Source organism: Rhincodon typus, chromosome 1 (assembly GCF_021869965.1).
Source record: "Rhincodon typus isolate 14 chromosome 1, sRhiTyp1.1, whole genome shotgun sequence".
Lineage (NCBI taxonomy): Eukaryota > Metazoa > Chordata > Chondrichthyes > Orectolobiformes > Rhincodontidae > Rhincodon > Rhincodon typus.
The window spans coordinates 106913938-106936313 of NC_063332.1; the positions used below are offsets into that span (position 1 = coordinate 106913938).

The following is a 22376-nucleotide window of genomic DNA, read 5'->3' on the forward strand; positions in this document are numbered from 1 at the left end:
TTTTGGGAAGGAGATAAAAAACAGGCAGTGCAGAGTTGGGGAACGATGAAGGCTGTGGGTCGGAGGTCACCCAAGGTGATGGGGTTGTGAATGGTTTGAGAGATGAACTCCTGTCCCACTCCCCTATTTCTGAAGGGTGCCGACCCAAAACGTCAACTTTCCTGCTCTTCTGATGCTGCCTGGCCTGCTGTGTTCCTCCAGCTCCACACTGTGTTATCTGTTGGAATACAAGTTTGGTTTGTAAATGTCTACCTTTGTTACTCACTTAGAAATCATACAATTCACTTGCAAATAACATTCAACATTTACTCTTTCCATACTGCAAATTGTTTCATATTCTCCTGTATAATCTTTGACTGAAAACCCATTTTTATTTTCTCTATCCCCGTATGACAATATGGCCGAGGCTATGGAGTAATTTGAGAATCACATTCCTGAAAGGCAGCTCTGCATTTCACCCCTACAAGAGCACAATATAATTTTCAAAGTTGGGAGTGGGAGAGACAGGAAGCTTACTCGCCTTCAATTAACGACCAGTTTGAGGAGACGATGGCCTAGTGGTATTATCCCCAGCCTACTATTCCAGAGACCTAGGGTAATGTTCTGGGAATCTGTTTTCACATCCCACCATGGCAGATGTTGGAACTTGAATTCAACAAAAATCTGGAATTAAGAGTGTAATGATGACCATCAAACCATTGATGGTTGGTGGAAAAGCCCACCTGGTTCACTAATATCCTTTCAGGAAGGCAATTGCTGTCCTTTACTTGGCCTACATGTGGTTCCACAATCCACAATGTGGTCGACTCTTAGCTGCCCTCTGGGCAATGAGGGATGGACAATAAATGCTGGTCTAGCCAATGACACCCACATCTGAGAATGAAGTTAATATTAGGATTCCATTTTCATAAGCAATGACTGATCTTTCCGGGGTATGCTGCAGTCAGCTGGAGCTGAGATCAATTGTTCGGCTCCAGAACCAGCCTTATCTAACCTGCTATAAGTAAATATTGTAATGCTGTACACATGTTATCAACATTGGAAAATATGATTCATCCTGCCCTGGCATTGTGGGAATGTTTGGCCCATTCTTAGGGCCAGTGCACTAGCACACTCCAATTGAAAGTGGATGAATTCTACATAAGGAATTACAGAAAATAACCATTACAAAGGATAAAATAGGTAAGGAACAAATAAACAAAAACAGAAATCACTGAAAAACTCAGCAAGCCTAGCAGTATCTGTGGAGAGAAAACAGAGTTAATGTTTCGAGTCAAGTGACCTTACTTTAGTTCAGGACCTGAAATGTTAACTCTGCCTTCTCTCCATGGATGTTGCCCAACCTGCTAAGTTTTTCAGTGATTCCTGTTTTTGTTTGTTTCAGATCTCCAGCATCTTCTGTTCTTTGTTTTATTTCAGGAACAAATACATTGGACATGGAGAAAGATAATGCAAAGCGAACTGTAAAGATCTGCAGATGTAGCTGCTGTCCTAATGAGCAGGTTTGAGAGAGAAATAACATCTGTATTTGTAATTACCACCTATCATGGAGAAGGCACTGCCCAGTATTAGCAGTTTTAGAGCCCTGTCAGCAATTCACAGTTTATGACCCTGTTAAGTGCTCTGTGCTTCAAACTAATTGTTGTTGTATAAAGCAAAAGGTTTATTGTGCTTGTAGAAAATACTTTAATTACTATTTAATATAGTTTAATCAGTGCCGACAGTGCTAATCTGAAAATGATCAAAATTACTCATGTTGAGTTGAAATGTGAAGTAAATTAGCATGGATAAAGCTGCACTTAATGATAGTTTCTGGCTAATTACAGTTACAATTGAGAATCGTGAAAAAGCTAATTCCCGTTTTGTCAAGAGAAAAAGTTAGTATTTCAGTAATGTCTTTTAACATTCCTCAAAAACCTTGCAAAATGAACATATTTGATGAATTACTTTGTTGTTAAGAGGTAGGCAAAATCATCAGCAATTTTGCTATGACAAGGCCCCATAAATAAAAACAGTATGGAATGAGCTACAGCAATTCCTCACTTAAAGTTGTTGTAACACTCCTGGAAATCATAACTTCAAGAGAAATAACTTTAAGTGAAACACAAGTTCCCATTGGAATCAATGTTAAAAATGGAGGTAGGCTCTGTAGTGTCTTCTTTATCAGACAAAACACATTAACATTTTGTCTCCTATAAAGATGACATATTTTACATTGCTAAATTCTTATATTGTTAAATGAAATTGCATATAACATAAAATAAATTTTAAAATGCCGTGCCACAAATCAAAGAGTTGGGCACAAGGAGGTGTTGTAAGTCATGTGGGAAACTACCTTAAAATGAATCTTTTAACTCTCCAGACATTATAGCCTTCATTAATCTACCAAGATTAGATGAAAACAATGTTAAATGTTGCAACTGTAAATGAGGACTAACAGTACGTTAGTCTATTTTTTATTATGTTAGCTAGAACCCATGTTGCTATAATATCTTGAATGAACATCTTGAGGTATAAATTGAAAAGAAAATTTAAAATGAAAACACAAATTTTTAGTTATGGATTGGCCTGCTTCCAATTTACGAGTCTCACCACCAAATTCACAGCATTTACTTTATAACTCTTACAAGACAGAAACCTAAAACAGATGTTAGAGTCCTTTGACTCTGTGTGGATTAGGGACATAAAGCCTGTTAGAAGAGCTTGAAATTAGCCCACCATGAACAGATTATGCTACATACAGGATTCTTCAGCAGTCTCTGCGGCCACCAGAGATATTGTCAGGAACTTTTTTAGAAATATTTTCTGCAGATCCAGGAGGGGCCGGAGCATTATCTCTGACTCCACAAATTGCCGATTAGCTCTGTTACGTGGCAGAGCTCTCCCCTGGGAATGTGCCCAAGCTGCTGAAGGAATACAAATTTCACTTTCATACGATATGAGAGGAGGCAGAGCCAGCATGGAATCTCATGCTAGATATGTAGACAGGACCTGAGACCCGACTCCTGGCTGACCTTGGGCCTTCATGAATAATTCTAGACCCAAATCATGGAGCCAAAAATGGGTATAGATGAATTTCTACCCTCTCCTTCATATCTGCATTTCTGCAATGCCCCACAGTATGGCACCAAATGATTAGATTAGATCGTATATGCAAGTCCTGGACATGAATCCACAAACTAAGTCAGAGGCAAGAGTTCTTCCATTGAGACAGTCAGCAGGGTAACTGGCAGATAGAAAGAAGGAGTAGAGATATTATACAATTTGGGAACTGAAAATGCTTTGCATTATATACAACACAAGGCACCCATTATATCTGTGCAACTTCCTTCCTGTGGAACATTCTGGAACAAGGCAGAAACGTTTACACAACTGGACTGCCAACCTGGTCACCTATTACAGCTGAGGGTTTAATCAATCCATCATAAGGCATACTATTCCACCACAGACAGAACAAGGTTCAGTGCAAAATATTCTGGCACATTTTAAAATAATGTTGAAAAATGTTGGTTAACGTAATGTTTTATGGTAACACAGGCCCAGCTATTTGTCAGAACCTTTAAATATTCTGTAGGAATTGACAAAGCACATTGACAAGGCAAGATAAGTCTAGCTCCAACAATACACAAGAATTCTGACACCTTGCAGGACAAAGCAGCCCGCTTGATTGACACTCTGTAAATCCCTTCTCTCCTAATGTTCAGTAGCAGTAATGTATACCATCTACGAGATTCACTCCAGCAACTCACGAGGAATCCTCTAACAGACCTTCCAAACAGTGACCACAACCACCTAGAAGGACAAAAGCAGCAGATTTGACTTGGAAATATATTGCTATTTGTCCACTGTCACTGTGTCAAAATCCTGGAGCTGACTTCTTAACAAGTATCTGGGGTGTCCCCACACCCCAAGGACTGTAACAGTTCAAGTGGGCAGCTCACAAAGGCAATAAAGGATGGGTAATAAATGCTGGCCTAACCAGACACCCACATGCCAAGAACAAGAAATAAAAACAAAAATCCCTTCCTTTGGAGATTCTCATTTTAGCTGAAAATATCTATAATCATTCCAAGGATCTAGGTTTTGAGAGAGCCTGTGTTGATTCAGCAGAAAAAGTCATAGATTCATAGAACCAAAGAAGCCCACAACACAGAAAAAAATCCTTTCAGCCCACTGAGTCTGTACTGGTCAAAAACAAACACCTAACTATTCTAATTTAATTTTCCAGCACTTATCCTTCAATGTATTGGTATTACACATGAACATCTAAACACTTTGTAAATGTTGTGAGGATTTTTGTCTCTACCACCCTTTCATGCAGTGAGTTCCTGATTTCCACCATCCTCTCAGTGAAAAGAAATCGCATACATCCTCTCTAACGGTCCTGCCCCTTACCTTAAATCTATGCCCTCTAGTCATTGATCCCTCCACCAAGGGAAAAGGTTCCTGCCAGTCTACCCTGTCTATGTCCCTCATCATTTTAATCTCCTCTGCTCTAAAGAAAACAGCCTCAACTAATTAAATTTCACTTCAAAACTAAAACTCTCCAGCCCAGGCAACATCCTGGTAAATCTCCTTTGCGCTCTGTAAAATATAATCATATCCCTCCTTTAATATGGATTCCCAATGTGCACCAATACTCTGGCTATGGCCTAACTAATGTTCCAGCTTATGTCCCTGCCATTAACCTCTATGCCTCGGCTAGTAAAGCCGATTATCCCATAAACCTTCTGAACCACTTTATCTACTTGTCCAGCTACCTTTAAAGACCAATGGACAAGCACACCAAGGTCCCTGTAATCCTCAGTGCTTCCCAGGGTCCTACCATTCATCATGTATTCCCCTGCTTTGTTTATCTCCCCCAAATGTATCACTTCACATTTATCCAGATTGAATTCCACTTGCCATTGATCAGCCCATCTGACCATCCTCCTGTAATCTGTTTACTCTTTACCCTCCATCAATTTTGTATCATCCTCGAACTTATTGATCAACCCTTTTGCATTCAAGTCTAAATCATTTCTGTACACCACAAACAGCAAGGGTCCCAACACTGATGCCTGTGTAACTCCATTGGATACAGGCATCCAGTCACATAAACACTCTTCGACTGTCATCTTCTACTTCCTACCACTCAGCCAATTCTGGACCCGGTTACCACATTTCCTTAGATCCAGTTGGCTCTTACCTTTGCTATCAGTCTCCCATGCGGGAACTTACTGCAAGCTTGAGGGGGCAAACGGCCTACTCCTGCTCTTATTACTTTTGTCAGTTATAGTAAAAGCTTTGCTGAAGTTCCAAGGAGAATACGTCACAAGCATTGTCCTCATCTACGCAGCTAGTCACCCCTTCGAAAAACTCAATCAAATTGTTCAGACATGACCTCCCCTTAACAAAACCATGCTGACTGTTCTTAATTAATCCCTTTTGCTCCAAGTACAGATTAATTCTGTCCCTCAGAATTTTTTCCAATAATTTCCCCACCACTGAGGCTAGACTGATTGGCCTGTGCTTTCTTGGTAAGTGTGGCCATATTAAACAATTTTCTGCTGGGTTAGAGATCACATTTTTAACTTAAAAGTAAAATTGAAGTACTTTGTTCTCTGTTCAGCCTTGCCTTTTTGAGAGACCTCCATATTCTCCATTATCTTAAGAAATGCCACAGCATTGCATCAGCCCAGAACTATCCCAGCAATGAAACCTCTCCTGTCAGAAATTCTCCCAGTTAGGATTGTCATCTGGGGCTCTGCTCTGTTTGCACATCAGTTGAAATGGTCACTTTTTGTTTATCAGCTCTGAATTTGCTGGTTATATGGTTAACTTCTGGAAACTCTGCTATTTGAGTCAGTGGTACCACTACGTAGTATTTCCAGGTGTATCAGCACTCACAGGAACCTGCTGAGTCAGTTTTATGAGACATTTGTCTTTATTATGGTTTCAGCTGGCTGCACCTGACTATACCAAATAATTCTCAAAACATTAGACCAAATTTTCTGGTAAGTGGCAACCCCACACAGATTGCCCCGACATGTAGTCTTTTTTATGTTTCTGAGAAACTCCCTCAGAAATTTGGAAGCGTCATTACATTCTGACAGTTCTATCGTAGCATAGACCTGGCAGAGGGAGACAAACCACACCTCCTGGATTGTCAAATATAAAAATCCTGACAACCACATTGACAGCTGCTGTCAAACATAAGGGAAGTGTGATGTTGGCTGAGCAAGCTGCCAGATGGGTATGGGGTAGTTGGCCTGGTAAGTAGGGTACAAGGGAGGGAGAGGGTAGGATGCCAGATGGGGATGGGAATAATGTATCAGGTGGATAGGGTCCCAAATCTGTATGGTGGCAGCTGGAGAGGGAGATGGGTGCCAGCTGGGGTGATAATAGATTGTCAGCTACAGTGGGCATAGGCTGCCACCTGGGTGTGGTGCTAGCTGGAGAGGGAGTAGAGTATCAGGGTGCAAGGTGCCAGCTAACTGTTTACGTAGATTGGGGTGGGCTGGAAAAAATGGGTTCAGTGGCTGGGGTGGGGAGGGTAGGGGTCAGGTCTGGAGTGTTCTGACGGTCACCATGAAGAACTCCCATCTCCACTGAGTAACAGCTATCTGGCCATCAGAAAATTTGCCCCAGCAGTTTAATAGAGTAAGGAGAGTGGTGGAGAATATTAAATTAAAAATATCTTAAATAGTAATTTAGTGCAACTGAAGCATATGTAAGCATTAGGTGAGCTTTAATTGAAATTCACCAATAATTTGCTGAATGTAGTTTTATAAACAGCCACTTGGTATTAGGGACTTGAATATAGCTGAAAGTGGAGACATGTTGTTCAAGTTCTTCATCCTGATGAGTGCACGTCAAAAAACTTAAGCAACCTATCTCTGCTATTGAGAATGTCACTTCCTCTATTGTGACTCGGGTGCTTTGTAGGTCATTTTAACCTCTAAAAGCAGCTGGGATTGGATACCAGGAGAAGTTAAAATTTTCAAACACAACCCACACGCATTTCAATCATGAGTAGCTATGATTTTATCAGATGTAGGATCGACAAGTACTTCCAGCAGATGTTTCAATCAGCATAGGCTTTTAAGGTAGTTGCTTGCTCCCATTTTTAATTAACTTCACCCAGTTCAGTTGGATTTCTCAGGGTAAAAGGAGATGAGAAGGTTTGGACAAATAAAGAATATACATTAACAGCACAACTTGAGTGCCAGGCAGAGCTGCAGTGTTCCCTTCACTCCCAACTCAACAAGCAAACAGGCTTTGAGATCCATACTTACTGATCCTTCTGCTCCTGCACCATCATCCCTCTACACCTCTCTGCTGCCACCAAGTTATGACCTGTTCCCCAACCATGGTCTGTCCCTAACCATGCTGTCTCTGTCATCATGATCTGATGGTGCGGTGGTAGATTCTAACGTGCAACGTGCAAGGTCTAGGTTAGATTCTTGGACAGTGCAAGTCCAGCAATGTGAGATATGAGGATATTGCGGAACAGTGTAGAGATGGACAGTTTGGTAGAATGGGCAGACAAGTGGCAAGTTAGGTTCAATGTGAAGAAGTTTTTTTTTATTCATTCACAGGATATAGATGTCGTTAGCTGGGCAGAATTTATTGCCCGACCCTATTGCCCTTGAGAAAGTGGTGGTGAGCTGCCCTTTTGAACCATTGCAGCCACCTACTGTGGGTTGACCCACAATGCCACTAGGGAGGGAATTCCAGGATTTTGATCCAGCAACGGTGAAGAAATAGCGATATATTTCCACTTCTGGATGGTGAGTGGCTTGGATGGGAACTTCTAGGTGGTGGCGTTACCACGTATCTGCTGCTCTTGTCCTTCTAGGTGGAAGTTGCTGTGGATTTCAAAGGTGCTGCCTAAGAACCTTTGGTGAATTTTTGCAGTGCATCTTGCAGGCAGTACACACTGCAGCTACTGTGCGTTGGTGGTGGATGACTGTGAATGTGGTGCTAATCAAGTGGACTGTTTTGTCCTGGATGGTGTCAAACGTCTTGAGTGTTGTTGAAGCAGCACACATCCAGGGAGTAATCCATCACATTCCTGACCTGTGCCTTGTAGATAGTGGCCAGGCTTTGGGGAGTCAGCAACTGAGTTACTCACTGCAGTCTTCCTCAAATCTGACCTGCTCTTGTAGTCTATCAAAATGGAATATTTTATACATTATATTCCATCTGCCAAATGCTAGCATATTCTCTTAACTTGTCTAAGTCTCCTGAAGCTTCGTTGTGTCCTCCTCACGGCTTATATTCTTACCCAATTCACTGTCAGCAAATTTGGAAATACTAACAATTGGTCCCCACAGCTAAATTATTTATATAGATTGTGAACAGTTGTGGACCTAACACTGACTCTTGTGATGCACTGTTAGTAACTGCCTGACAACCTTGGAATGATCCATTTATTCTTACTCTCTGCTTTCAGCCTATCAACAAATTATTTGTCTGTACTAATATATTCCCTCCAATGCTGTGCACTCTAATTTTATTTACCAACCTCCTGTATTGGACTTTATTGAAAGCCTTCTGAAAATCCAAATACAGCATGTCCACTTGTTCTCTTTTATTAACGCTACAAGTAACATCCTCAAAAATCTTTTAAAAACTTGTCAAAATGATTTCTCTTTTATAATTTTGTGTTTACTGTGCCCAATTTTGCCATTTTTTCTAAATGTTCAATTATCACATGCTTTCTAATAGGTTGTAACATCTTTCTTTATGTTAAATTAACAGGTCTGTAGTTCTCCACTCTTTTTTCTTCCTCCTTTCTTGAATAGTCGGTTCCATTTGCTACCTTCCAGTCAGCAGGAACCTTTCCAGAATCTATATAATTACAAAATATATCCACAGTTGCATCCATTATCTTTATTCCTACTTCTTTAAACTCTGGAATGAAACTCTTCAGGTCCAGGAGAAACATCAACCATCAATTCAGTTAATTTTCAAGTACTACCTCTTTTCTGCTACTAATTTCTTTTAACTTTTCAGTTACATAAGTCACTTAGTCACTTGCTATTTCTGTGAAGACTGGCACAAAGTAATTGTTTAGTTTCTTGGCCATATTCCCATTCTTCTCTTCCTACCTGTAGTGAGCCCACATTTATCTTTGCTAATCTTTTTCCTTTCACATGTTAATAGAACCATTTACATTCTACCTTTATGTTCATTGCTAGCTTACATTCATATTATCTTTTCCATTAACAATTCTCACCAATATTTGCTTCTCCTTGCTGTTTTTTAACTCTACCGAAGCTAATTCTACATTTTGATCCTTTAATCAAAGATGCTGTTTTACCAATATCCTGATAATTGAGTCTTAAAGACTCGAATGGCCCAACCGATCAAGGGGATTGTCAAGGGGATCAAGGGTTATGGGGAGAAAGCGGGAGAATGGGATTGAGGAACTTATCAGCCATGATTGAACGGCGAAGCAGACTCTGATGGGCTGAATGGTCTAAATTCTGCTCCTGTGTCTTATGATTAATCTTTCCTCATGAGTCAACCTCTCACCCCAGGAACCAGCATGGTCAAAATTTTTGAACTGCTTCAAATATACAAGCGTATTCTTCTTTATGTAAGGATACCAAAACTATGCAAAGTACTCCAGATGTTTATAAATGCCCTGTACCACTGTAACAAGACATCCCTATTTTTATTCTTGCAATATCTGCATGCTGACTTGTTGTGATTCATAAACAAGGACACAGAGATCCTCCTGTAGTGCAGAATTCTGCAGGCTCTCGCTGCATTTAATAACATTCTGGTTTTCGATTCTTCCTGCCAAATTGAAAAACCTCACATTTTCATGTCAGACTTCTTCTGCAAATTTTTTTTGTCCTCCCACTTAATCTATCTATTTCCCTTTGCAGATTCTTTATATCATCTCCCCAACATGCTTTCCTACCTACTTATGTATCATCAATAAATCTGAATACAATTTAGTCTGTCCCCCATGAGTTACTAAAATAGGTTGTAAATAGTTGTGGTCCTAGCACCAATCCCTGTGTTATTTTACTAGTTACAATTTGCCAACCTGAAAGTGAGCCAAGTCTCTGGTTCCTGTTCATTAGCTAATCCTCTATCCAGACTAATATTTCACCAATTTCACCATGAGATTTTATTTTCTTCAGTCAGCCTTTTCAAGTGTCTCCTGAAAATCCCAGTACATTACAACTATTGGTTCCCCTTTATCCATCCTATTTGTTACACCTTCCAACAAATCCTGTAAGTTTCCCTTTGACAAAACTATAATGACTCTAACTGATTGAATTATGACTTTCAAAATGTCCAGTTATTCCCTCCTTATTAATGGGTTCTAGCATTTTTCTGTTGACAAATGTTAGACTAACTAGCTTTCTGCCTCCCTCCTTTGTTGAACAGGGATGTTACATTTGAGGTTTTCCAAACCTTTGAGATGTAGGGAATTTTGAAAGAATATACCCAATACATCCACTATTTCTGCAGTCAGTATAGGTCATCAGGCCCAGGAGACTTGTCGGCCTTTTGTCCCATCAGTTTTCTCAATACTTTTTCTCTAGTGATCATGCTGGTTTTATGTTCCTCCCTTTGGCTTCTTTTTTTCTCCACTGTTCTTGGGACCCTTTCTATGGCTACTGTGATGATAGATACAAAATATTTGTTCAAAGTTCTGTCATTTCCTTACTTTCCATTATTAATTCCCATTCCTGGGCTCCTTATAATGGTTAGTTATAATATGGAGCTTGTAGATGCTATTGTCAGCTAGGAAATGGTATTTACTACTGACGATCTGAGAAAGGACTAAATGGTTTCTCTAAAAAAAACACAATAAAAGATCACTTCTGAAGAATGTTATGTCAAGAAAAATTTAATGCAATATAATTTTTATGAACCAATGCAATGTATATTTCTATCAAAATCTTTAAAAATAAATTCCATGAATTTTTTTGCGGTCATCTAACATCAAAACTTTATTAACCACCTGTGGTTTTAGAGATAGGATCTATTGCCAATAACTTTACCATTTTCTGTATTCACTTTAGATTTGTTTTAAGGTGGCAGTGATGTGAAAAGTATCAATGTTATTTCGAATATCAAACATTTAAAAAATATGCTGTTTGAGCTGAACCACTTGTAAATTAGGTTTGGAAGTGCAATCTTTAAAGCCTAACTCAGCAAAACCGTTAATTAAATAATGCTGCAAACTGCCTCTTCATTTCCTGAGCGTGGGCCCTGTCGCACCAGTTAGGCAACTGTTACTTGCTAGGTCACATATGGTGCCGTGTGGGATTGTTTCAGTTCAGATTACATGATGAAAGCAAACAAAGTGTGTACGCTATGTTTTAAATCACTCCCTTTGAATATTACTGTCTGTTAGTGACTGAAGGATTCTCCTTCTCAGTCTTTCCCTTCCCCTGAGGTGTGGCGACCCTCAGGTTAAACCACGACCAGTTGTGTCTCTCCAATGAGACAGGAGCCCTAATCTGGTAAGATGATGGTGACTTTACCTTTCATTTTTCCTATTTGATTTAGCTTTTACCTAGATTATAAATGAAACATATAAATTATCTCACAAAATTGCACGACATGTTTCACTGCAATCTAATTTGCTTATGAAATATTCATTTTGGCCTTGGGAGATATGAAACAGAACAGTTGATGTCTCTTCTGTTGGCATTGTCACTTTGTATCAGAGCCTCTCATTTTTGTGAACTGAAAAACGTGAATCGAAATGAGGAAGGAGAAGGACCTTTGTAGAATAGATAATACTTTGAGGCAATGACCTTATTTTGTCTCTTCGATTTTATCCTTTGTTCATTAAGTTTAACGGCCTCACTTATTGTCAAATCAGGTGCAATCATCTGACAGCAAAGTTCCACTGGCCTGGCTCAATGATTTAAACCTTAAACCAATCCTACTGCAACAGCATGACAAGTAATTTTTGACATTATCTTATCCTCAGCTGCTTGTTTCATGTAACTCTTGTATGCTAGCTGTTTCCATTTTTAAGTATGTTCCAGCCAGTTATCTTTATATACAGTTATCTTACTTAGAGTTTCTACATAAATGTTGTTTCTGGTCCAAACAAAGATGCAATATTATCATAATAATCTTGTCATAACTCCTGAAAGCTTTTGACAAGGTTCTGCATGGTAGGCTAATTAGTAAAGTTAGATCACGTGATTCAGGAAGAGCTTGCCAATTGGATACAAAATTGGCTTGATGGTGGGAGACAGAGGATAGGAGAGGACAGTTGCTTTTCGGGATGGAGGCCTGTGACCAGCTTTGTTCCACATGGATCAGTGCTGTGTCCACTTTTGTATGTCATTTATATGAATGATTTGAATTTGAATTTGAATTTGGGAGGAATGATTAGTAAGCTTGTGGACGACACCAAAATTGGTGGTATAATCAACGGTTGAAGAAGGTCATCTAAGATTACAAAGGGATCTTGATCAATTGGGCCAATGGGCTGAGGAGTGGCCGATGGAGTTTAATTTGGATAAATGCATGGTATTGAATTTTGGTAAAATAAATAAACAAGGACAGGACTTATACAGTTAATGGTAGGGCCCTGGGTGGTGTTGTCAAACAGAGAGACCTAAGGGTTCAGGTACATAGTTCTTTGAAAGTTGCATCACAGGTAGTTAGGGTGGTAAAGAAGGCGTGTAGCATGCTTGCCTTCATTGCTCAGACCATTGAGTTTAGGAGTTGGGACATTATGTTGAGATTGTACAGGATGTTGGTGAGGCCACTTCTGGAGTACTGTGTACAGTTGTGGTCAATCTGTTATAGGAAGGATATTAATAAATTGGAAAGGGTTCAGAAAAAAATTACCAGGATGTTGCCAGGACTGGAGGGTTTGAGTTATAGTGACAGGCTGGAGACACTGGGACTTCTTTCACTGGAACATAGGAGGTTGAGGGGTGACCTTATAGAGGTTTATAAAATCATGAGGGGCATAGATAAGGTGAATAACAAAGATCTTTTCCTTAGGGTGGGTGAGTTCAAAACTAGGGGGCATATTTTCAAGGTGAGAGAAGAGAGATTTAAAAAGGACCTGAGGGGCAATGTTTTCACACAGGAGATGGTTCGTATGTGGAATGAACTGCCAGAGGAAGTGGTAGATGCAGGTATAGTTACAACACGTAAAAGACATTTGAATAAGTTCATGAATAGGAAAGGTTTAGAGAGATATAGGCCAAATGCAGACAGGTGAGACTAGTTTAGTTTGGGAAACTTGGTTGGCATAGACAAGTTGGAGTGAAGGGTCAGTTTGTGTGCTAAATGACTCTATGACTGCATAAATTGGCCAATTAGAGAACAGACCATCCTACACTGGGTTTTGTGAAATCAGAAAGGAGTAACTGGCATTCTTTCCTCGATCATTTCTGGAAACCTGACCTCTTGAGGAGAAAAGGGCATTGCAATCTTTAACAAACATACCATCATGTGACATCTAGCAGTCTGCCATTTTAATTAACAAAGTTTATTAAAACGGACTGCAACCTCTGTTAAAATAATGCAAAGATTTATCTTTTTCCCTTCAACATCATAGCTTAAGTTGGAGGAAATACACATTTGATGCAGAAACAGAAAATGGCGTAAATATCAATAAATATTGCAGCATCTTTGGAGGGAGAGCAGTGTTATTGGGCTGAATTTTTCCAATTATCAGCTTAGTGTTAATTCTGGGGAGTTGTTTGGGAGGGTTTCCATTCCTGAGTTCTAGTGAGTACTCTCCCACATTTCTCTACAGCTTGCCTTATTATGTACACACCGTGCTTCCATGATCCCACTCTGGCACTATCTTGTACTCACCAATGATGGAAGTGCTGATTGCAGCCTGGATCTGCTGGGATTGCCCCCACTGGTGCCATATTTAAACCATGGCCAGGTACCAGATCAAGCACTGCCCGTCAGGATCTGCGCTTTGTAGTTGCAGTGTTAAAAGAATTGTCCCAGAAGTGGCCAATAGAAACAAGTTCACACCTCGCTTCACCGACAGGGACCTGGAAGTCCTGGTAAATAGGGTGGATGGAGGGGAGGGCTTTTATCATTCTTCAGGGCCTCCAGAGGCACCAGACTCTGCCAGCCTGGTCAGAAATTGCCACCCAAGTTATTGCAGTGTTCAAAAGAACACCCAGCAAGGCCACAAGATGCTCAATGAACCTTTGTGATGGTAAGTGCCACCATCATTTTTCTGCTATCTCACAGACACTATCTCTGCTGCTGTACCAATCTCCCACCACGTCCCATAGTCAATCACTCTCACTATTGCATACAGTGCAGCATATTCCCTAAATCATTCCTACCACCCTCCCCGATTCCCTACATCACCAATCCTGCATGCCCTCTGCGATGCCTACTCACTCACTTGGGACATCTCTTTTCTCCTGGACCAGCACTGAGAGTTGTGTCAGCTACTTTCATCTCGCTCAATCCCTCCCTTTGTCTCATTCCCAAGAGAAAATATCTCATAATAGGGCAGAGAGAGAGAGAGAGAGAGAAGACCAGTGGCGCAGAGCATGATATCTATCTCCTTACCCCCTCAGGGAGAAAATCTTTACCCTGGTTTGAGTGGACCATGACTGCTCACATGGTGACCTCCCAGCAGCACCACTCTCCCGTTGACATCACTGAGAATGTATTATTAACTGACCAGTTTTGAAGAAGGGCCATTTGAACAGTGTCATCCAAACACTGGTGGACCCTCACAAGGAGTGGATAGGATGCTTATACATGGACATTGAATATCATTGCCCTGAATCCAATGTCTGTTGCACAAAGCCCTGGCTCACAGAGAATAGGAGAACGTACATATGGCAGCAATAATGAGGACCTCTTCCCGACCCCCAACTCCCATAGCACCCAAGAAAGACAGTGTTGTATAAAGGATGATGGTTTGGATGTGTAATGGTCCAAAATATTAAATGAACAGCTCCTGCATTTTATGCAGGATATAGAACCTTGGAAGTTGATTACAACTTTGGCAACCAAAGTGAATCTTTGCAGGACATTGTTTGTACCTCTCGGCTATTAGTATGATTGAGTTGTAATGTGGAATGATGTGTCAAGAGTGCTTCGGGCCAGGATTTTTGGTCAACACAAGGTCAATAAATAACATGCGCATACAGAATTTTTGTGACAACAAATATCCTTCCCCTGTATTGTTTAGATGTCTGTTTAATGCTATTGCTCATTGAAGGGCTTTACAATGTACAAGGGTGAATGCCTCCATCCTTCAAAGAAGAGAACACTTTCTACACCCAGCCCTTTCATTCCCATTGCACATGTGCAATTAGGCAGAGCGTGGAAGGCAATACAGGTTGCACTTGGCAGTTTGAGTTGCAGCTTTAGCCTTGTGGTATAGGTGAACCCCACCTAACCTTTATGTTCCTTTCTTCTTCATACCCCACTGCCCCTCCGTCAACACCAGCAAGTTTGTTGTTCCCTTTGTTCCTACTGCATTCTGGTATTTAACTACTCATATCCCTGTTTTACTCCCTGAGCCCCAGGCATAGTCATGCAGTGTACCTCCATTGAATCCAGGCTGGCAATGACCATCGATAATACCCCTCCCACAATAATCCTTGTCCTCCCACCCTCTATCATCTCCCACCCTTGCATGCAATGGCAGGACTGACTTATGAAGAGAGACTGGATCGATTAAGACAATATCACCCACTTTGACTTTCATGTGTGGAATTGTCGGCATCTAGTTTCTATCTGGTGTGTGAGAGAATAGGAGGCTGCAAATAAACAAGTTGATATGATGAGATGTAAGTGCATGTAAATAGGTCTCTCTCTGCTCACTAGCAAGATTATTATCCCATCTTTCAAAACTTGGTTGCAAAATCAAACTTTGTTCTCTCAATGTTAAGATATCATTCAAATCTCTAGTATTTTCTGAACTGACTCTCCATTGTCCACGTCGTTCAGGGCTGGGAAAATTTGGCCTCTAGTTTCAGGTCTGTGACCTTGTTTCAAATTGTGCTATCGTTAACTCTGTTTTCTTCACTCAGATGCTGCCCAACCAGCTGACTGCCTGCAATATTTCCGGCTTTTATTTCAGATTTTCAGCGTCCACAGTATTTTGTTTTAATCACTGCTGAACTTGGTGGATTTCTGGGTTCATTTAAATCAAATAAGCAAATACTGGTCAAGATTGCTGCCTTAGATTCAGGTTTGTAGGCAACGTGTAGCGGCTGGTTAATGTGTGAAGTGGCGAGCTGTGATAAACTCATTCTCGCAGCAATCTAGCAGTAATGAAGCACCCCTCCTATTCTGCCTGAAAGCTGCTCATTTCAAGACAAAGCATTACATTTATGCACTTAATCATATGACCAATCATTCCAGTGGAACTGGGTGCTGTCTCAGTTTGGAGATCACTAACTACCATCCAGCCCCAAGAAATCTACATTCGTTTGTATCAGTTTTCACACAAAGGTGTGAGTTTCTGCTGAGCTTTTTTATATTTTAACAGCGCAGACTAAGGGCATATGGTGCACTAGGGAGAAAAAAAAACAAGCCATCTTGACAGATAAGAGTTAATTGCGAGAGGAATTGAATGCAAGAGTAGGGAGGTTATGCTTCAGTTGTACAAGCATTGGTGAGACCACATCTGGAGTACTGGTCACTGTACTAACAGAAGAATATTAATATGTTAGAAACTGTTCCATTTACTAGACTAATACCTGGATTAAGCAGATTGCCTTATGCGGAAAGGCTAGACAGGCTAGGCCTGATTCCTCCGAAGTTTAGAAGAGTAAGCAGTGACTTAATTAAAGCATCTAAGATCCTGAAGGAACTCGACTAGTTGGATGTTGAAAGAATGTTTCCTCTTGTTAGAGAATCTAAAAGTAGGGCTCATAGTTTAAAAATAAGGGAGACCCCATTCCAAACCGAGATGAGGAAACATTCTTTCTCTTAAGAGTTATGAGTCTTTGGAATTCTCTTCATCAAAAGACAGTGGATGCAGAATCTTTAAATATTTTTAAGGCAGAGGTAGGTAGATTCTTGATTACCAAGGGGATGAAAGATTATGGGGAATATTCATTAATGTCGAGTTGAGGTTAAAAACAGATCAGCCATGATCTTATTGAATGATGGAGTGGGCTCAAAAGGACTAAGTGGCCTACTGTTTTCACTTGTTCATATTGTTTGTAACTAAAGTCAGTTGTTGTTCTTCTTGCATCACGGAATTTTAGCCTGAAAACCAAAAGGTTTTTTTTTGCTTTCCATCAATGGGAAAATTTATTAGAAGCTTTATCTCATATTTTGAATTTTTAAGCCAGATATTTTTACAGTCTTAGCATTCTATCCACTCCCACAAATAGACCATGCAACGTGTAATTGGGCTAAACACATTGATGCCCAATATCTGGAGAAGTAACGACATGCTCCAGTGATTGTAGCAGAGTACCTTAACCCCGAGTACTGGTTACTGCATAGTATTTCATGGTGACACAGGACTTTTGTCTCTGATATCAGGCTGAATAAACAGCATATTGAGTACTGATGCTGACTTTGAATCAATAGGTGAGTGAAACACATTAGAAATATGAATGAGCAGTTCCATTTAATACAGTGATGATATATATTTTCCTATAGCCCCTCAATAAATGAAAACAACAAGCATCTTCTTCTCGCAATTCAACTCAATATGCAATCCTCTAACAATACTATTACCTCAGACCTATCCATTTATCCAATTGAATGAGAACTTTAAAACCATTTAGCTTCACATCTGTTGACTGTACCATATCAGTATGTAATCTACTTTTTCACTCTGTATCTCTTCCAAAACTGCCACTTCAAGCAGTTGGACGAAGAAACTTGTTGAATAAATTACCAATCACTGAGGGCTCTAACTATTTGAGACTTGTCCCTCTTTTAAAAAGAGCTCAAATTTCTGTCAAAGTCCTCATCACTTGGTGAGTGTACTTTTTGATGTGTCACTTGGAAACAAGCAGGGTCTTCTTGGCTGCTTTTTTCTTCCACATTGTGCAAATCAAATCCTGAAGAGCAGCGTTTTAGAGAATCTAGACATACTTTGCCATTGAGCTTTACTAGGATTTCAAATAACTATCACTTGAAGCCATTATAAAATGCACCTGAAGAAAATTATGTGTTGATAGACAAATTAGAACGTCTATGCTCAGTCCTGAGATAGTAAATTACATACTGAGTTGAACATCACAAGAACACAAGGCAGAATAAATATTCAGCATAGACAAAAATCCATTTTAGCATTCTGTCTGCCTCTTTCCCAGAGAAAGGTAACTGCTTTCGTTCTATCAAATGCTTTTGAATATGTATTTAAAATGTATATTTGCTTAATGCTTTCTGAGGTTGTCAAAAGCCATGAAAACAGTGCATATTGTCAACCTGCAAATGAGAAAGTCAGGACTACTCGATGGCTGAAGCTCAGGCTCCATTTATTTTCAAGCAAATACTCACCTTACAGCATCACCCAGTTCACAATCTGATATATAAAAAAACTATGTCCTTGTAAGCATTTTCATGCGATGAACTGATTTCTTTCTAAATTGATCTCAATAAATAGAAATTGCTGGCTGGATTCTATTAAACTGGAAAACTAACCCGAAATTGATGGATGACCATAAGAAAATGGATACTGCACATTTAGCAGAATGATTGTAGTAGGTGTAAAATAAATTGTTTTGGGTTTTTCAATATTTTTCCAATTAGGAACACTACTCCCTTGTTGGGTTTTGACTTAAGTAGAACTGACTGCAACTCTGATGAATTTGAAAGAATCTAGGATGATGAGTAATTTAAAAGTTCAGAACAAATATAGCAAATGTCAATATTGTATTAACCAGCTTCTAATTTTTTTATGTGTTTCAGCTGTATGTTATGTTGCTTAATTTAAAGATGATAAATTAAATCTGAAAATTGAACTTAAAAGCATGTTTGCATTTTTATTTCCCTGCAGGTATTTATGAGCCGACATTTCTTATATTACTGCAGTGAACCTATCCTGGATGTGAAGATTGCGTTTTGTCAGGTGTGTGTTCCTTACAGGTAAACAAGGTACAGTATTTGTTGTATCATTTTTCCATTTCATTTCTGTCTCTTCTGCGATGCATGATTCAAACAGATGTCTGGTGTCATCTGAAAGATGAGGCATAGTCTTGTTCTTTCTGTTATACCATGTGTTGGAAGAAGAAACTGACAATGTTGTAAAGAAATCTTGAGGCTTGCAAGTGTTTTAGAAATCAACGAAGAGCAACTAAAAATCTGATACAGAGGGGAAAGAAAATAGAAGGAGGGTAAACTGGCCAGAAAATTGAACCTAATGGTTAAAGCTTTTATAAATATATAACAAAAGAAAGTAACGATAATAACATAGGTCAGAATGGCAGAGACAAGAGAAATTATCATGTGACATAAGAAAATGATGAACCTGCTGAACACATATTTTGGGCTGGATTTTCAAATGTCAGTGGTGGTGGAGAAAGGGGGCGGGAATGAGTGTGAGCACGGAATAGAAATAGTGATTTTGTAGAATCCAGCTCCCAGCATGTGATGTGATTTCAAAGAGCAGGCAGAAAGGGGAGCTGAGAACTTGCTGTTTCCAATTCACTGCTGGTTGAATTCGTTGTCGAGTTCATCACAAGGATTCTTAGGAACACTTTTAAATGTTCATTCAAGAGGAACAGGAAACACTGGGACATGTCAGGGTGAAGTAGTCCTGAATACAATGGTGAGGGATAATGGTCAACGTGGTTAAGATTTGGAGAATAATGCTTAGCTGCTCCAACCAGTGCCACGAGTTACTGTCACTAGTGTTGAGACCCTTGTATTTGTGAACAATGACTGTTGGGAAGGAGGTCTTGTGATGCAGTGGGTAGCATCCCTCCCTCTAAACCAGAAGATCTGAGTTCAAGTCCCAGAGCAGCACTTGTTGGCCAAGGAAGGTGTGTTTGTAAAATGGAAAGGTAGGCTGGGTATCACCTTCCAAATCCCTTGAACATAAAGCAGGCAGTAGGGGTGAGGAAAGCTTCCTACTCAGCCTACTCCTCAAGAAATTGGAGCTTCCACCATTACTATCCATATTATAGGTCCAGGTTATATTATGAAGATAAAGACCATGCTTCAGCTTTGGGAAGCATGTTGGCTCAGTTGCCACAGTTGGTGAGGCCCATGCCAACAACATGGCTCAATCCCTGTTCTGGCTGGGGTCAACCTGCCTCCTTGCCCTACCTGTTGTGGAGATCATGGCGCTGTGGGTCAGATCTGTCTTTGGGTTGAGACTTCAAAATGAAATTGGTGGGTCTCCTGAGGATGAACTTCAAAAGAGGCAACCTCCTGTGCAAGAGGAGAACAGTGTGGGAAAGAAGGTACCACCAATGACATTGGGTTTATGGCCTAATAGCCAGCTATCTCAAAAAACAGAGCACCAATGTTGTAGGAAATTGTGCTTCTCCATGCAATGGTCTCGGATGTTTGTACTCTAGACCATAATTACCTGATCCCTCGTTGCTCCCATGGCAGTTACCCACTTGCAGCTTGCTCTGTTCATCTGGCTGCACATCATATTATCGGGCAGACCATAGATGTCCTATTCCAGAAGGCAAGGGATGACGCCCATTCTGACTGAAGAAATGTAACTTTGGTAGAACTGTCTTCTTAACTTGGTCTTAGCTTGGTCGTAAGTAGATCATTAATACTTGAACTGAAATTCTGATCTAAGAAATCTGACTGATAGCTGCATCTTCATAGGTCACTGCAGCAAATTAAAGAAAATAAATCTAATTTCAAACCTCTCAAGTGCCACCATTTTGAATGTAGTCTGGTTAACTGGATTACTGTTGTCTGCGTACAGTTTGTTTTATTTCCCCCACTTCCTTTGGGACATGGGAAGATGTATTCTATGTAACCAGTGTGATTGAATTAGATGTATTATTTAATCAGTCACCATGACTCTCTGTGACCCAGTGCAATAGTAAGCCATAAACTCCACATCTTTTGATATTGGATCTGTGCTTAGTCAGTTGATTGAAGCTGGGGCAGTAATTGGATATTACAATTGATTTCAACACCCCTGGGTGAGGAAAGGAAATTTATCTTCCAGTACATGCATGTATGTGAACACTGGGTGGGCTCAGATTTTGAGATACCCTGTACAGCCAATTACCTTTCTGGCACTGACGCAAGAAGAATGTCTACTTGGGAAGAACATTTTAAGACCTGTGTTTAATTAAACACGCACCAGCAAGAATCATTGGGACTTATTTGGTGAAAGAATAAAACAGGATTCTGTGCTCATGAGATGTACTGGTCAGGAACTTGCATTAGTTTTCAATATTTTTTCAATGTGTTATAAAATATCTTCTAGCCCAGAGGTAGGGACACTACCACTGTACCACAAGAGCCTATTGTGTACCGGTTTTAATTTTTAATTTTGGTCTCAATTGCTAGTCATCCTAATTTACATTTGCCGAGAGGTGTTAACACAGGCACTTGTGGCCTTAGCATTCAAATGCACATTAAATAAAATTTTCATGGGATGGTCTGTGTGGTCTCAGTGCAGTCAATTCCCCTGAAGGTGTGGAGTGTGCTGGCTGACATGCTGCAGAATGGCTCGGGGATCAAGTTAGAGAGAACGTAGGTTCTCAGACAAACACTGGAGCTCCTGGTGGAAGAGATTCAGAGAAGAAGGGATATTATTCTTGTACCCACTGGAGAAAAGTGTCCGCCTCACTCTCCCCTGCTGCACCCAGCCAAATGTTGTTCTTCAGTTCTTCATGCAGAATGAAGGGGATTCGTAGCAAGGTACTGATGACCCAATCCTCCTTTCTTCTAGTGATTCCTAACAAAGTACTCAACATGGCCAAGTGGCACAGCATTTACTTTGTTTCAGATGAAGTCCTCAGGGAATTCCTGGAATAAATGTTTATAAAGCATTAATGACATCTTGTCAAAGTATCCCAGAAAATACCTCAGGGAGGGTGTTCATCACAGCTCCCCCTTTGTTTTTAACCTCCTCTCAGTTATTTATAATGAATATCCTTTTTTTCCTTTCCATTTTAACATGTAGCTATTACATAAAACATTAAACTGATCAAAAATGAAGGAGAACCGATTCCAAGGTTTCATTCTGTGAAAGAAAGGAGTTTTATTACTCAAGAAAAGGAACTCTCCCTCTCTCTCTCTCTCTCACTCACACTGTCCCTCACTCTCACTCACACTCTCTCCCTCACTCACACTCTCTCTCTCTCCTTCACTCACTCTCTCTCTCCCTCACTCACTCTCTCTCTCCCTCACACTCTCGCTCTCCCTCACTCACTCTCACACTCTCTCTCTCCCTCACTCACTCACACTCTCTCTCTCTTCCTCATTCACTCTCACCCTCT

The 22376-nt window shown here is 40.2% G+C and overlaps 1 protein-coding gene across 1 annotated transcript in view; it reads left to right on the forward strand.

Annotated features, from left to right (window-relative positions):
* The window catches only part of mapk10 (mitogen-activated protein kinase 10), a 214336-nt gene that overhangs the window by 50846 nt on the left and 141114 nt on the right, over window positions 1–22376 (forward strand). Inside the window, exon 2 of the mRNA XM_020527900.2 lies at window positions 18953–19024. Coding sequence (XP_020383489.2) covers window positions 18953–19024 — 72 coding nt within the window. The remainder of the gene's footprint in view (window positions 1–18952; window positions 19025–22376) is intronic.